The 17,621-nt window shown below is 38.9% G+C and overlaps 1 protein-coding gene across 1 annotated transcript; it reads left to right on the top strand.

Moving 5' to 3' along the window:
• Nucleotides 1-2,109: 2,109 nt before the first annotated feature.
• Nucleotides 2,110-2,975, top strand: LOC103226062 (phosphoglycerate mutase 1-like). The gene has a single exon (XM_007981292.3). It carries the CDS (start codon nucleotides 2,110-2,112, stop codon nucleotides 2,872-2,874), a length of 765 nt encoding a protein of 254 aa, XP_007979483.3. The 3' UTR covers nucleotides 2,875-2,975.
• The last annotated feature ends 14,646 nt before the right edge of the window (nucleotides 2,976-17,621 follow it).

Below are 17,621 nucleotides of genomic sequence, written 5' to 3'. Positions count from 1 at the left end.
TGATCATCAAAAAACTTACCAAGCATTCCTTATCAAGAACGTGGAAAAGGAAAAGAAAAAAGAAACAATAACTTATCAAACACTTTGACTAGGTTCTCTCATTCAGTCTTCTCATACTCCACACAGTGGGCCTGTCTTTCCAACCCATGGCAGGGATCAGTGGTTTTTCTGGAGCTGCTATGGAGGTGATTAGTATGTCGGAGTGGCTTCCTCTTCGTCCTGAACGAAGAAGGGAACAGTTGCTGTCTTTTACAATGAATCTTTTCTCCAAGCAGAATTCAAAAAGAAGTCAAAAAATTAGGAAATACAAAAAAAACAGATCTGAAGGTATTGGAGAGGTAAAAGACGGCCAAGGTTTGAGAGACGAAATCTCACAGAAAGTGAGCCCAGTGTTGAGGATGTAATCTAGGGATTACATCTAATCTAAGGATGTAGTCTAGATTCACAAGATTTGGGATGTACTCTAAATTCACAAAAGTTAATGTAAATTTGGAAGACTAAGAAGCTGTAAATAAGGGTATTTTGCTCAGAGTCTGCTAAAGAAAGCCCTATTAACCTCCTTGCCAGGCTTTGGGTTGGGATGTCAAAGTGCTACAACCTAGGAGTGAAACTGCCCTTGCAAAAATTATGATAGTGAGGGAAATCTGACAGAAAAATTATGACAGTGAAATCAATCTGACATAACAGATTCTGTCTTGCTTCTAACCTCCAAGCTGCCTTTGTTCATTCCTGGGCATAAGCCAAGCTAACTATGGGAGGAATTTAGTTTATAATTTAACTTTAAAACAAAGATGATAACAGCTCCTTCCTGAAACTGACTGCCTCCTTGCTCAGGTACCAAAACCACCTGTGTAAAACTAAAATTAGCAACAAGGTTAGAATTATAGTTCAGGAGTCCTGCAGCCAGAGGTTACAAGATTTATAACCGTATCACTTGCTCCTGTAGATAACATCACTGTTGTACAACCTAAGGTTGGTAATAGAGGTATTTTCTAGACCCTGCATTTTGATGGACTAGCTGGTGGTCCACCTGAACCAGTAACCAATACTAAGAAATGGGCTCATCTGGTCTTGTGATCCACCACCCAGGAACTGACTCAGCACAAGAAGACAGCTTTGACCCCGTATAATTTTATCCCTGACCCAACCAATCAGCATTCTCCATTCCCTAGCCTACCGCCTGCCAAACTATCCTTGATAAACCCTGGCCTCTGAGTTTTCAAATAGACTTATTTGAGTAATAATTACACCCATCCTTCGACTTGGATAGCCCTGTGGTTATTAAACTCTTTCTCTGCCGTAATATGACTGTCTCAGTGAATTGACTTTATCTGTACAGTAGGTAATAACAGGAGCGATAGTAATTAATAAACAGACTGGTCATAGCAGGGATGGAAAACCAGCTTTGGATCATCTCAATATATGATTAGATCAAGGCCATATGGGATTACTACTCCCCTGGCTTCCTTCTAGAAGCAAATATAAGTCAATCTCAGAAGAAGATAATATTAACTTAAGCTTAACATTATTTTTATACTTATTCAAATACAATGTCTGGAACTGAAAGAGAAATAATCAATATATGAGGAGACAAAATAATGTGATACAAGATATTATGAAAAATAATGTTATTTTGCAAAGAAAAATAATAGACAGTAGAAATAGGCAGGGAATGCAGATAATAGAGTTATCAGATATAGGCTTTACTATAGCTATGAAAAATATAAGCAAGGAAATAAAAGACAAGACTTTCCGCAGAGAACTGGGAACTATAAAAGAAGTTATTTAAATTCTAGAACAGAAAAGATAATACAAATTTAGAATTCAGTGGATGAAGCTGGACAAGCATTAGATATAGACAAAGACATAAAATATCCAGAATAAAAAACGGAGAGGTAAAGATGAAAATACAGAAAATCAAATGGAAAACACAGAGAACACAGTGAAGAAGTCTGAGGTCCCTGAAAAAGAGGCAAGAGAAAGTATGGAGCAGAAACAATATTTCTAGAGATAGTAAGTGGGAATTTTTTAAAAAGAGAAACTAATTTGAAATGAGTAAGTGTAAGATTGGCAACTGGGCAGTCCGTGCCGCATCCCCAGCCCGCAGCCATGGCCGCCTACATACTGGTGCTGATCCGGCCCGGGGAGAGCGCATGGAATCTGGAGAACCGCTTCAGCGGCTGGTACGACGCCGACCTGAGCCCGGCGGGCCACGGGGAGGCGAAGCGCGGCAGGCACGCGCTGCGAGATGCTGGCTATGAGTTTGACATCTGCTTCACCTCAGTACAGAAGAGAGCGATCCGGACCCTCTGGACAGTGCTAGATGCCATTGATCAGATGTGGCTGCCAGTGGTGAGGACCTGGCCCCTCAATGAGCGGCACTGTGGGAGTCTAACCGCTCTCAATAAAGCAGAAACTGCTGCAAAGCATGGTGAGGCCCAGCTGAAGATCTGGAGGCGCTCCTATGATGTCCCACCACCTCCGATGGAGCCCGACCACCCTTTCTACAGCAACATCAGTAAGGATCGCAGGTATGCAGACCTCACAGAAGATCAGCTACCCTCCTGTGAGAGTCTGAAGGACACTATTGCCAGAGCTCTGCCCTTCTGGAATGAAGAAATAGTTCCCCAGATCAAGGAGGGGAAACGTGTACTGATTGCAGCCCATGGCAACAGCCTCTGGGGCATTGTCAAGCATCTGGAGGGTCTCTCTGAAGAGGCTATCATGGAGCTGAGCCTGACGACTGGTATTCGCATTGTCTATGAATTGGACAAGAACTTGAAGCCTATCAAGCCCATGCAGTTCCTGGGGGATGAAGAGATGGTGCGCAAAGCTATGGAAGCTGTGGCCGCCCAGGGCAAGGCCAAGAAGTGAAGGCCAGCGGGGAGGATACTGTCCCCAGGAGCACCCTCCCTGCCCGTCTTGTCCCTCTGCCCCTCTCACCTGCACATGTCACACTGACCACATCTGTAGACATCTTGAGTGGTAGCTGCAGATGGGGACCGGTGACTCCCATTTTCATTTTAGCCATTTTGTCTTCTGCACCCACTCCCTTCATACAATCTAGTCGGAATAACACTTCTAGAGCATAGGTTCTCAGTCCAAGCTGTGGAAAAGCTCCCCTTATCCAACAGAGTTTAAAGGTAGTAACTTGGGTTTCTGCGAGTTCTCTGTTTACTAAGGACTTGTGGGGAGGAACCATGCTAAGCCATGACCAATGAGGAGAAGCAACAGAGCCTGTCTGTCCCCAGGAATCAGTCCTCTGCTCTTCTGCAGTCAGGCCACTGCCTGGGGGCTCTAGTCATTCCAGTGGAAGATGAATGTAACCTGCGTGGTGATGTGACAACTGTTTCCTCCCTGACCCTAGGGGACCTGGCTCTAGAAGTTTGGGATCAATCTTGAATTTAGTTATGTGTTACATTTACTTTTATTAAAAAAGTATAGTATATATAAATAATACAAAACAGTAACCCTTCTGGGGTTTCTTGTGGCGGTTGAAATAGTCCCACATGTGGTCATCAGAAAATAAGCCATTCCTCATACCAGTATAGGATCAGTTCCTTGACCTCTGAGGGGCAGGAGTGCTTCCTGCCTTGTTTCATGGCGGTGAAATGCCCTTTGGTCCTATCCAAGTGTGTCTTTCACTGATTTCTGAATCAAGTTCTAGTTGCTTGGCTCTGCCACATGGGTCCAGTGTTCACCTGAGCATAACTGTACTAAATCCTTTTTCCAGATCAGTATAATAAAGGAGTGATGTGCAAAAAAAAAAAAAAGATTGGCAACTGTCCGCTCAACAAAAACAATGAAAGTCATAAAATGAGGAAATAATACATTTGAACTGCTATGAGGAAGAAACACTAAAAAGAAAAACAAATACTCTCAACCCCAAATTCTATAACCAAAGAAAGTGATCATGATGATGATGAATACAGATTTAATGTACTCTCTATCAAAATCTCGACTTGCTTTTTTGCAGAAATTGACAAACTGTATTAGTCAAATTTCTCCAGAAAAACAGAACTAGGCATATCCATGAATTACAGAGGCTGAGATGTCCTGAATCGACAGCTGGAAAGCTAAAGACCCAGGACAGTTGATGGCATCATTCTAGCTTAAGTATGAAGTCCTGAGAACCAGGAATGCCGGTTTTACAAGTTCCAGTTGGGGTACAAGTCTGAAGGCAGGAGAAAACCACTGCCTCACCTTGAAGACAGTCATGCAGAGAGAATTTCAAATATAATTTATTAATTATAATCCTCAAGACAGAACTATTAAAATGTTTCGGTGAATTACGTTTGTCATGTCAAAGTTGGGATACCACTCTGCATTGTTGAAACAGAGACAAACATTTTCTTTTTAGTTCTGCAACGTTAAATTTACCCTGTGTAATGACAGCATAAAAATTGGCTGAGGTTTACTTATTTATTTATTTTTAACTGGGATAGAATGGTGTACTTTAGGCTCATAAGAACCCCTGAGTTTAAAAAAAAAAAAAAAAAAAAGTGAAAAATGTTTTAGTAGAGGGAATCACACCACACTTTTTCGGTTGTTACTTTTTATCTGACATGTATGACAACATACAAGAAGATGCTGTAAAGCTGGAGATGGGGAAGATAGTGAATAAAAGGTGTTGCATTGGCAACGGGCACAGAGGTGCCTCACAAGCAGGCAGCAAGAAGCAACAGAGAGGAGTGGCCAGGAGCTTCGACTCTGAAGCCAATCACCTAACTCCTCTGTGCTTCAATTTTCTTATCCGGAAAATAGAGTCAATAATCATCACAGCATTGGTATATGAATTGCGTGAGTTACTGTATGTATAGCACTCAGAACACTGGCACACAGTACTTAAAGCTTTGTATGACAAGAAAACACGGAGCTGACAAAGTCACCGTCACATTTCAGACTATGCCAGCACGAAGTAGATCATGTGACATGGCCTTTTAAGAGCAAGTGGCTTCTAGAGAACAATCTCCGATATAGTCACTTCCCATTGCCCACTAAAATCCACAATTACTAAGAGACAAAAATTAACAAGATATGTAAAAATTAAGGGAAATATTACTGCCAGAGACTCAGAGGAGTTTGCCCCAAGTACAAAGCCAAGGAACAGAATGGGACCCACTTAGTCTTTGCTGCAGAAAACAGAGTCCTCACTTCTTGGATTGTCTAAGGCATCCTGGGTCAAATGTAGCTACAGAACCAGGCAGCTGCTCCCTACTGAGGAAGCAGTGTTCTTTCAAACAGTTCACTCATTACTCTAACCCCTGTGAATCCATTCTGAAATCAAAATCTCAGAAAATTTCTGGAAAAAAGAAAGGAGTATCAAAACATATCATTACCTGGAACGCATAATCTTCATAAGTAAAATAGCAAATAGTCAGGCAAAGGAATATTAAGAGTTATATTTTTTTTCTGAACTGTGTCATTCCAAAATAGGAAAATAATCAGCAGTTTATGTGGTAGACCAGAAAATGTAAATGACCTGTTGTCTGTATGCTGGGACTGGCCCCGGAACTGGGTGTATGAAGATGCTCCAGGTGTGACTCTTACCTTCAGATTTAGTCAAGCCTCATCTACAAACCTTGTGTATTAGTAAATATGAGTATAGATACACACACACACACACACACACACAAGCTTTTCAAATGAATGTACCATTAAATATACAGTAAACTTCCTCCGAGGACACATCATCCTCTAAAAGTGGTACATCTTACAACTGAGAAGGCCGCCCTAAATTGTTTGGCACACACAAAGTAAGGCAAAAAAAACATGGCACTTATTCATTTCTTTTTTTTACTGGTTTAATAAGTTAGTTTTAATATGTACAAGGGACTCTGACAGAACATGAAATTTGGCAGTGAACAAACTGGACAAGGTCCATGCTTTTGAGGAGCTTACAGTTGGTGATGTAAACAACATATTACATTGCAAACCTGTTTGACTGTTATACATCGCTTTTATTTATTTCTTTAACAAATAGTTTTGAGCATCTGGCCCTGTGCTTCTTGCTTTTGGACTGTTTGATTCTGGGTTTCATATCCAACTTAAAATCTAGTGAATGACACAGGGTAAAAATCCGACACAAAAGTATACTAAGATCGAGATTATTCTTAGCAAGAAAATAGACATAATTCCATGGAAGTGTATATAAGTGTAATTTAACCTGAGATATGATGGAGAGACAAGTTAGGCATTTAGGCAGAAATAACAGCACATTAAGAAAAAAAGTGTGGTAACAATGAGTTTGAGACATTTGAAGGGGTATAAAGGCCAGAAATCAAGTAATCACATAAGGACGAAAAGACCAACCCTATTGTAATTTCTATGCAGTGAGAATCCAGGAATGGGAGATCATAAAGAAGCATCCAGTTTTTAGGTGGATCCTTCCTTAAGTCAATTTCCCAGACCCATTTCCAACCAGGTGTGATGATATGACCCTGCCCTGGTCTATTAGGGGAAGGTGAAGGGCCATTTTCTGTAACATTTCCGTAAACAAGAGATGCCTCGCTCACAACTTTGGCCCGTCTTTCTCATTTTCTTCCTGCTGCTTGTGGCATGAACATGGATTCACACTGGGCAATGAAGACAAAGTTCTAGGGATGTCAACCTCCAAGCAGCCTGGACTCCACTGGGGTTCATGGAGCAAAGGCATTTCATGGGTCCTGATGGCATAGTTCCATGCTTCCACACAAGCAAGGATTGAGGCCTGGTGTTGTTTAGCCACTATTATCTGAGGTTCCAGGCACTCTTCACCTCACCCAATCTTAATTAACGTAGAATTTGGTAATGAAAGTGTGGCAGCGTAAGTCATAGTGGAAAATAATAGCTTTTTGTTTTTCCTTGTAGCTCTGCAGGATGTTGGGAAAATGACGGAAACCCCAATCTAAATGTTACTGTGTCGTGGATTCTTCAATATCCTACCCATCCCAGATGTGAGCCTTTACCATTCCTGCCTGGAACGATATACTGACTCCTATGAAATCAAGATAACTGGTGCTTCTCATTCTCTCTTTTGTAAGTAGGAGTCCAGTTATACTTTTTGTTAATGCTCTGTAATTACATATTGCCTGTGCAGGGAAGCAGACTTATATTTTGATATCTAGTTTTCTTGTTTACAAAGAGCCCCAGTTGGGCATAGTGGAAAATCCTGGACCTGGATCTGAATGGGATTTGCAATGGAACTTCAGGACTGCCTTTCACAGAGGAGTGTTGACTGTGGTTTACACATGGGAAGATATGGAATTAGGAGAGCCATTTATTATAGTCAGAGGCCTATGCTCCCACACACACCAGACAAAACTCTCCCCAAACATTCAATAGAATCCTCACACTCCAAGAAATATGTAGCTTAGAAAATACATTTAATAAAATGAAATATGAGTAGTCAGTGGTTTTTAAATAACCAAATAAACACATGCTAAGAGGACTACTTTTGAAAATATTGATAGACCTATAAATTTTACCACAAAACAAAATTATGGATTTTTGCCCAAACCATTTTGTAAAACAAGCACTAAAGTACCATTTTATGAAAGAAGCAGAAAAGAACAAGATGGAAAACCTATCTAAAATGATGTTTGTGGAGCAGCTTAATATATCATCTAAATAGAGTAAATACAGATGTAACTGCATTGTTAACAAATGGAAGATAATGAAGAATCAGGAAAATTTTGGAAGTTGAAGGAAGGGGGAATGTAAAGACCTTTTTCAGCAAAAGAGCACAGGAAAAAGACATTTTGGGGGAAATGTTCTCAGGCAGAAAGCATTAGTAGTTGACCTTCACATTGGAGAAGATTCGCATTTCCTCGGTTTCCATGGTTTACGCAGTTTGCATGACAATCAACAACTTCCCATGTTCTAGCTGGAGATCACTGGATATGATTAGATTTGAAGTATAGTCAGGATTGGCACCCAAGGCTGATAAAGACGTCCACAGCAAGGAGCTGTAAAAATAGATGTCAACTTCAACTAAGCATCTGTGTTCAGTTGAGGATCAAATTGAAAAAGTGAAGCCTGAGAGGAAAAGTATAAAAACAGTGACCATTAGTGAGCTGAGTGGAAAGGGGGTGACTTCTGGAAAGAAAGTTGAAAATTAATAACTTGTGTAAGGATCAGGGTATGGTGGCCAGATGTGAGACTGGATGAGGAGCATGAAGGATCTTGAGGGCTGGAGTGTTAGCAAGATGGGATGCATCCAACATCCATCAGCAGACATCTGTGAAGCTAGTAGAAAGGTCTCTATACTATAAAATCTGACCTTTGAGTGCATCCTAAAATAAAACTTGAAAACCTTCACACATTGCTAAGTCTGCTGTGAAGTGTAGCCACAACCAACGTAATGTGAAAGAAGATAGGGATACAGAACATAATATATATCTAGGATGATGCAATGATGAAAGCATCTGAAAGTGTCATCCACATTCCAGCAGAAGATTTGTTGCTAACACTATTGCCAATAACATCACGTTGCTTCTAAAGTTGCAGGTCTACATCCTTATCCTGAAATTTTCTGTTTTATTAAATGCGTTTAGCGTGACATCTATACTAGTTTATTAATCCTCTTTTTTCTTTAAGACAGTATAAATTAAAATACAGTTTTTAAAAAAACTTAAAAAGAGAGATAACCAACCAGTCTTCCCATTTGTTGACCAAGTGCTTTGATGGGGTGAACAGACAATCTACTTGACAAAATGCAGTCCATATATGCCATTTTTAAATCTATATTTATTCTCAGTGCTAATCACTTCCCTCCACACATGCAAGTCTATGCATGTTCCCAATGAGATCTTTCCTGACACATTTCTTTGCCTGTCGAAAATAACCTCGCTCCCTTTCACTTCTCAGATTCCTTGCACTCTCTAGGATGCTGCTAAAATACTACTTCATTAAGCTTTCCTAAGTACTACTACATCTCACTGTAATGGGGCCTTTTCTTTCCTTCAAGTTTTATTTTTGTTACTTTGCTTTATGAGTTAGACCTAGAAAATCTAGGTTAGAATTATGTGCAAAGTAGGGTGTGTTTTTGAAAAAGCATTGATTTGAACCACTAAGAATGTGCTTGATCAAGCTGAACTTAATGATGGAGGAACAGATCTAGTCGCATTCCCTATAATTTGGTAAAGGGAATTTCATTGATTTAGAAACCCCGCTAATGCTCTGCTTAGGTATGGGAAATTACAACTAATTGACATTGAGAAGTTAATATTGAAAATATAAGATATTTCCAAATTACAAAAGAAATATTAAAAATAATTATGCCTAATTAACATATCAGATTTTCCATTAGTATATCTCATGACTTCAGAGTCAAATTACTAATGTTCACAGGCAATGCATGTTAGAAAAACCTCAAAAGGGGCCGGGCGCGGTGGCTCAAGCCTGTAATCCCAGCACTTTGGGAGGCCAAGACGGGCGGATCACGAGGTCAGGAGATCGAGACCATCCTGGCTAACACGGTGAAACCCCGTCTCTACTAAAAAAATACAAAAAAACTCTCCGGGCATGGTGGCAGGCGCCTGTAGTCCCAGCTACTCGGGAGGCTGAGGCAGGAGAATGGAGTAAACCCGGGAGGCGGAGCTTGCAGTGAGCTGAGATCCAGCCACAGCACTCCAGCCTGGGCAACAGAGTGAGATTCCATCTCAAAAAAAAAAAAAAAAAAAAAAAAACCTCAAAAGAAATTTTCTGAATATTTAAGAAACAAAGGTAATTCACATCATGTATAAAAATTATCCCTATCTATTGAACAGCCTTTTCAGTCCATGCTCACTTTTTTCTTTTCTGTCATTAAGCTTTCTAAGAAAAATAAAAATATATATATGGGAAAAATTAAAGTATGAGAGTTCATAAATCTTGCTGTTTATTCATTCGGCTTTAGATCAGTTTGTTTGCCAGTGTCTTCTCTTATTTTTCCCCACTCCCTGACTGTTTTTCTCAATGCTAATGAATCCTGTGCCCACTGTTTGCTTCTTTGAAATGAAAGTCATCTGGAAAATGCCATTTATTTTAAATGAAGCCCTTAGCCAGTCTTTCCGTAGGCAGTTGATCACAGGAGATAAGCGGCTCATAGGTTAAATGAGAAATCATACAATTGTTCTATTTACGGCACCCACATTCTCTCTCTCTTGCAGCTGCCACCTAGGATTTAACAGTTAATAATTACTTCTGGAGGAGAAGTTCATTTCTCATAACGGCAGAAGCCTAGTCTTATGATTAATAACAAGCTTCCTTGTTATAATGACATTGGCCATTTAAGATACTTAGGTATTAGGTGGATTTACATTTCTGGAAAGTTAAAGAAATTCTACTTTACTTCCTTTTGCTCTTAGAAATGACATGAATGGGTGAGGAAAAAGTGCTTGCTTCTTATTTAAATTTCAAATAAGAATTTCATGAAGAAGGATTAAATAGCTTTACTTATAAAATAGCTATTTTTAAATAAAAACATAAATCAGATATAAAGTTTAATATAATAAACAAATCTTGGCCGGGCGCGGTGGCTCAAGCCTGTAATCCCAGCACTTTGGGAGGCCGAGACAGGCGGATCACGAGGTCAGGAGATCGAGACCATCCTGGCTAACACAGTGAAACCCCGTCTCTACTAAAAAATACAAAAAAAAAAAAAAAAAAACTAGCCGGGCGAGGTGGCGGGCGCCTGTAGTCCCAGCTACTCAGGAGGCTGAGACAGGAGAATGGCGTAAATCCGGGAGGCGGAGCTTGCAGTGAGCCAAGATCCGGCCACTGCACTCCAGCCTGGGCGACAGAGCGAGACTCTGCCTCAAAAAAAAAAAAAAAAAAAAAACAAATCTAAAAAGTCAAATTACACTATCTGCTTTCTAACAAAATTCTCCTTTCCTGTCCTTTCCTGTCAACTTCCCTTGTGTTTGCATTCATATTTTCACTTAACTCTTATAGAGCCACTTTTTCAGTTTTAGATGGATTTTATTGTCTTCCCAATACAAAAGTTAAAGTTCTAAGTCTTATATACATGTACCTGCAAAATCAATGCCCGCGTGCATGCACACAAGCGCGCGCGCGCACACACACACACTTCATTCCCTCTACCTCCAGGGAGTTATAGCCTATGTTGTTGTTGGTAAGTCATTGGCTATGATATTAAGACTGAATATTTTTCACAGCTTTGGCAAATAACATACTAGAATTACATTTCTTTTTACATATTTTAACTTAGATAACTATCTATGTTTTCCTTTACTTTATTATTTTTTAGACCACCTGGGGAAAAATACATTTACATATTTTCAAATAATTCAATAATTAATTTGTGGAATTTTTTTCTGGAACCAACCATTCTTTTCTACCAGTCTTTACTGGGGACTCTCTAGATTGACTGTCCTGGTGTTCTCCTTAATCTTCTCTTCACCATTGTCCTGGGCAGCCCGTCATCCTCTCCTGTGTTCCATGTCTTCTTTCTGGATGTGATTTATTTCTCTTCTTGCTTACTCCTGTGGGTGGCTGGGATAGGGAGAGGAAGGATAGGCATTCTTTAGTAGCTCACAAGATGTTAATTTTAGATATCTATATAGGTTTGCAAATGTTTTCTTTCCATATAAAGTTTATATGGTAATTGATTTCTTTATGATAATTAATTTCCCCTCATGATTTTAAGGACTTCATTCACTCCATTGTCTTCTGATTTCCAATATTTCTATTGAAAAGCCTGATATCAATCAAATTAGCAATACTCTCTATAGGATTTTAGGATTTTGTCCCTTTTCTAGAAGAATTTGGATTTTTTTTATTCCTTGTGTTCTGAAATTCCATACTGCTATGCTGTAACACAAGTGATGTTTTGTTTCATTTTGTTTTTCTTCTTTTTTTTTCATGAAAAGAATAAAAAGATATGTAAGTCATAGCATCCTATTCTCAGGCCAATACTTCAGGTGCATTTGCTCTGTAAACCCTCACCACTCCTCCTTCAACCTCTCAGGGGCTCAGCCCTCTGGGATGCCTTAGCATCCTCCTAAAATAACATTCAACAGAATACAGCTTGCATGTCACGGTGGACATATAGTTCCCTTCCAAATTCCTTCATGTTTCTTGTCTTTCTGTATCTCATCTCCTCACCTGATAAAACACAGTTCACAGTGACACAGTTCATCTTGTTGTGCTGTGATTCACAACCCTCCAATGGCCACTCCATGTAGCGCAGCCATCCTGTTTCATTTTTCCCAGAGAAGACATTTTCTTTTCCTCTCTTCTCAAATGCTTTGGTAGGATCCTTCTCATGTTATTTATACTGAACTTCATGGAGTCTGCCCATCTTTACACACACATTTTCAGTTCTGATTTATTTTCTTCTATGATTTCTTAGACAACTCCCTGCTTACTGTTTTCATTTCCCTTCTCCCAGCCTCCCATTATTTGGATATTCAATCTCCTGAGTTGATTCTTTCTCATATCTCCACTCTTCGTCTTCTCATTGTCTTCTTTATTTTCTAATTTTAGGAGACTTCCTTAGCTTTATCTTTTTCTATCCAATTTTAAATTACTCTGCTGTAATTTTAATTTTCAATCTCTCCTTTTGAGTGTTATGAATTGAGATAGATAGATAGACAGATAGATAGATATAGAAGCTTCTAGTGTCATAGATGAAGTATCTTATCTAATCAATACATTTAGTATTTTGTTCTTTGTTTTCTTTTTTAAGTTTCATCTCATTTTCTGTTTCCTCTGGAATGCTTTTCATTCTCATTGTTTATTTTTGTCCCTCCCTGACTTTATGTTAGAAATGTTTCCTAATATCTTGTAATTACTGCACATTCTTGGATATGAATTAAAGAATTGCTAAGAAACATGCATACATAAAATGTGTGCATGTTTGGAGTGGTCAAAGGTTGGTTTTTACCATGGTGTAGTTAGGCAAAGACAATGTTGTTTTGTTGAGGGAAATACAAATTATTAGTGTATTTTGAGTATTTTCTTTTGTGACAATTAATTACCCCTGAGTGGAAACTTCTGCTCTATTTCCTGGCAGCTGTAGTCTGGCTTCCACTATCCCCAGAAGCAATCAGGAGGGTTAAAGTTGTCATCATTATATATGCAGATGTTCACCTTTTTCCCTAATTTGTTCTTGTGCTGGTGTGTCAAAGTCCAGAAGTTTTAAAATTTAAATTCCCAAGAAAATCATATCCCCTTTTTCTGCCAGTGTGGGAAAAGAGAGGCTATATGGTTGCTGATGGCTTGAAAAGGAGCCTAATATTCCTTCTTAAAGACAACCTTCCCCTCTGCAAGGACTGGTCAACACCCTGAACCTGTACCTGGTGTATCTGATTCAGAAGTCTCGCTAAACTTCTGGAAGAGGAATCAACTGGCTTCCTACTTCCTTTCCCTGTAACTTTTCCCTAGTTTTCCAAGAGAGATTTGTATCATTCGTCTAGTTTACTGTCCCCCAGGGCTGTAGTCTTCTCCATATGCATTTCTTCTCCCTGAGGACTTAACCCCTTATTGCTTTCAGTAGAGATTTGAGGAAAAACAGACATAAACATATGATGAGTTCGAGCTACTGTGTTTAACCACAGGCATATATATTCATCTATCCCCTCATTTTATTTATGAAGTAAAATTGGTTCCTGGCCCTCGACCAGCATTGAGTTGGCCCATAACGTTTAACTGGCTCTGCCTGTGACCATTAGAACCAAGATGCCGCTGGGCGCGGTGGCTCACGCCTGTAATCCCAGCACTTTGGGAGGCCGAGGCGGGCGGATCACAAAGTAAGGAGATCAAGACCACGGTGAAACCCCGTCTCTACTAAAAATACAAAAAAATTAGCCGGGCGCGGTGGCGGGCGCCTGTAGTCCCAGCTACTCAAGAGGCTGAGGCAGGAGAATGGCGTGAACCCGGGAGGCGGAGCTTGCAGTGAGCCGAGATCGCGCCATTGCACTCTAGCCTGGGCGGCAGAGCGAGACTCCGTCTCAAAAAAAAAAAAAAAAAAAAAAAAAAAAAAATAGAACCAAGATGCTCAAGTACAGAGAAAACCAAGCTGGCCCTTCCATTGTGCAGCAGTGATTCTCAATGTATGGTCCAAAGACGCATTTAATCAGACCCTGTAAAGATGGATGCAGCACTCTGTATTGTGTCAAGCCTTCTGGCTGGCTCAGATGCCCACCCCAGGAACTATAATATCTTCTTGGACTCATTGGGCCACAAATTCCCATAGACATGTATAGATGTTGCTGATATATACTTTTCTAACTCATTGTTAATATTGGATTTGTGTTGATAAATGGATTGTATATCTCCATACCTCTGTATTTTTAAGTACCCAAAGTTTTTTGAAATATGTGAGATATTTTATCCCTTCTTAAAAATATTTTAATTTACTTTCCCTAAAGAGCAAATGTTGGTCACCTGTACCACAGCTCCTGAACCACTGCTAGGTTATTTTCTGTGTTGACCCTTATAATTATTCCCAAGTCTTTTGGAGTCTTCTCATTTGGCCAATTTTACCAAAATATCTCATGTGACAGCTTGTCAAGTCTCTTATCAAGCAATCTAAATAACCATATTTACTTAGAATCTTGAGTCTCACATTGTGGGATATAAGTTATATGTAGAGAAACACTTTTTTTAGGCTGGTTGTGGTAATTCTTATAGCAAAAAAGGATTATATATTTACATTCATTCACTACTGAAAAAAAGAAAGTGTTAGTTCTACATTGCAAACACTGAACTAGATGTTGAGTTTTAAATTAGAAAATATAGAGAAGATAAATGATTGTTAAATAGGCACATAAGACTTCTTCTTTAAAAATGTAATGTGACTGTCACAGGTATTTAATATGGTCATCGTGTTATGTTGACTTTGTTTTTATTCTTCAGGGAAGAAAATGACATTATTTAAATCTGTACTATTTCCACACAGTTATTGGTTGTTTCACTGATTTAATGCCCTGTCCCAGATAGCCAATGCTCAAGCACAGATTGACTCAGGAGGTCAGAAAGATATGCTTTTGGTTTTTTTCCTAAACATCATTCTGAACTTAGCCTGAGAGCAAATACAGCAAAATGAAAAGTAAAATTATGCTTTTAGGGACTTTTTGTCAATGTTTTTCACAGGTACTCCATAATCATTCATTATCACTCGTGGGTCAAAGAGAATTAGGATATGGTTATTTCAATAGAATTTTATTATTCCAGAGAAACAGTAAAAATGCCTGTAAGAGAATAAAAAATAACTCCAAAGTAGATAGAACATGAAGAAAACAATGAGGCAGAGATGTTGCTGGAGGTAATGTCATCCTACAGGATAAAAGCAACACTAGTGGGATGTTCTGATGCCAGTAATACTAGAAGTTACTGAGCAAACCTAAACAACAATGGAACAAATGTATGCAGGTAAACTTATGGTTTCTACACTTCAGGGATATCTTCCAAAGTTAGATTAATAGAAACAACTAGATGTGTACATTAAAAAAAATATTAGCTTCTCTTGTGTTTGGTCATTTTTCTTTCTCGCACATAGGGTCCTAGTGAAAGATAATAATGCTATAAAATGTATTTTGTAGCACAAAGAGATGACTGTATGTCATTGACCATATTTTATAGCATGTGTCAGCCAAAGCTATTGCTGGGTTCACTTTGTGTTTCTTATGGAACATATTTTAAAATTAAAAAAAGAATGTTAGCATAAAACAATCTCAGAGAGCCAAGCAAGCATGTTTGCTATATTTAAAAAGCAAACTCCATTGTACACAAAGGTACAGTGTAGCTCTCTCTGGCAAAACATATTTAGTCTCGTTTTCCTTTCATAGATAATCCTACGTTAGCGATGGTTTTGAGAGAATTTAATAACCTTGGCAAGCACCCTCAAGAGTTGGGAGATATTAAACTTGAAATGGATTATAAGGTCTGCTGTTTTTATAATATTATTACTTACCTGATAGCTGAAGCGGCTTTTTGACTGGCAGTATAGTTCTACATGCCTATTGCTCATGTATTTGAAATAATGGAATCACTTGAATAATTGAATAAAAATGCTTGAAAATTTTCTATACAATTTAAAGAGAATTTCCAACTCTTAGGGAAGTGATAAGCATCTAGGTAAACATATAGCAATGTGCATATTGTAAAAACTCTCAAGTGACTTAGAGGATCTACCTAAAAAAATGTTAAAAGAAAAACAAATATTTATATATAGGATTTAATAGTCTGTGAGCCAAATTAGGATATTTTATTTCTAGGCCTGATTGTGCCATTAACTAGCTGCATAACATGTTATTTTTATAAAGAGGAATATTTATCTGATGCATGTGCTCTGGCACTAGACCATGAAATCAGTCATGACCAGCTAATCTCCAGCACTGGTAACATTTTGATTCATGCTAGTTATCATCTATGAGAGCCGTATTCTTTATCTTTCCCTCCCTTCAAAAAGCAGTCAGGACCTTGACAGGAATCAGATGGCATACTCAAATGGCAGAGGAGAGAGGAGCTTAATCCTCTGATTGTTTACCAAGTTGTGGCAGGCTGTAGGGAAATCCTGAGAGAGAACTTGCAGGCTGGATTCTGAGCTTCTTTGGATGATCGCCACCCCAGGTCTGAGGCAGAGGCAAAGGCAGTACTTATTAGCGGGCAGTGGCAGTGAACGAGGTGGGGAGAAGGGGGACGAGAGAGAGAAAGACAAGGGAGAAAATCTGTGGGAATGAGTACTGCAGTCCATTTGCCTTTCTTTCCAAAAACCTAAACGCGAAGCAAAAATCAAAGATGCTCCCCACGTAGGTCTTCCTCCCAAATTATAAAAAGGAAAGACAACTACCTCTTGTCAATTGCATCTTGTGTGGGATTCGACTTGTCACACTTCAACTTCTCATAATGGTTCTTTCACCTTCGGTTCAACTACAGCATGGCAAAACCTTTTCGTATTTTGGAGTTCAGATACTTAGAAGTGGTAATATGATATGACTTTTTAATGATACAGCATAGCTTGTAAAGATTGACCGCTATTGGAAAACAGGTCAATTTTTCATTCCATGAGCTTTCTTATAAGACATAGCTTATATGAAAGCAGGATAGGGGCTTTAACTTTCTATAGAAATAACTGCACACGGGGATAGCAACATGCAATCCATTGTTCAGGAGCAAAACATTCTATTATTCTTCCATTTATCATATTTTGTTTTAAAGTTGTCTATCGTGAAAGAAGTAGGTAAAACAAAGAGAAACTGTCGTGAAAGTGGGAGAGTTAAGGGAAACCATAAAAAGTGGCTTGGGAGAAAATGTGTCACCTATTTTTCAAACTTCTGGAAGACAGTTTTCAAAAAGTTTTAGAAAACAAAGGCAAGGTTATGATTTATAGTTGTGATGCATGTCAAAATACTAGGCTTTCAAAAGTGAAGTGTGCAATGGCCAGCTTAAAAGATGCTGTGAGTTATAAAATAAGTGCCAGAAAGAAGCATTTATTTTAAAAAGCCTAGCAAGAAGATTAAAATAAATACAGGTAATCAAGAATGGGCAGAAATTATTTGCATTCTTAAAAATACAATATACAAGAATAAATTGTAAAATTAAAACTGAGGATTGCAACCAGGGCTAAAGGCATGAGAATATAGCTTCCTAGTTAAGTTCTGTGCAAGGCACAAAATGAATGAAGTCAGAGAAAC

This window comes from Chlorocebus sabaeus, chromosome 21 (assembly GCF_047675955.1).
Source record: "Chlorocebus sabaeus isolate Y175 chromosome 21, mChlSab1.0.hap1, whole genome shotgun sequence".
In the NCBI taxonomy this organism is placed as follows: domain Eukaryota; kingdom Metazoa; phylum Chordata; class Mammalia; order Primates; family Cercopithecidae; genus Chlorocebus; species Chlorocebus sabaeus.
The sequence above is the reverse complement of the archived record's forward strand: the minus strand, read 5'-3'. Positions and strand labels throughout refer to the sequence as shown.

What these genes read in the sequence shown, in the direction of transcription:
- LOC103226062 (XM_007981292.3), top strand. Translation starts at nt 2,110, where the DNA reads ATGGCCGCCTACATACTGGTGCTGATCCGGCCCGGGGAGAGCGCATGG.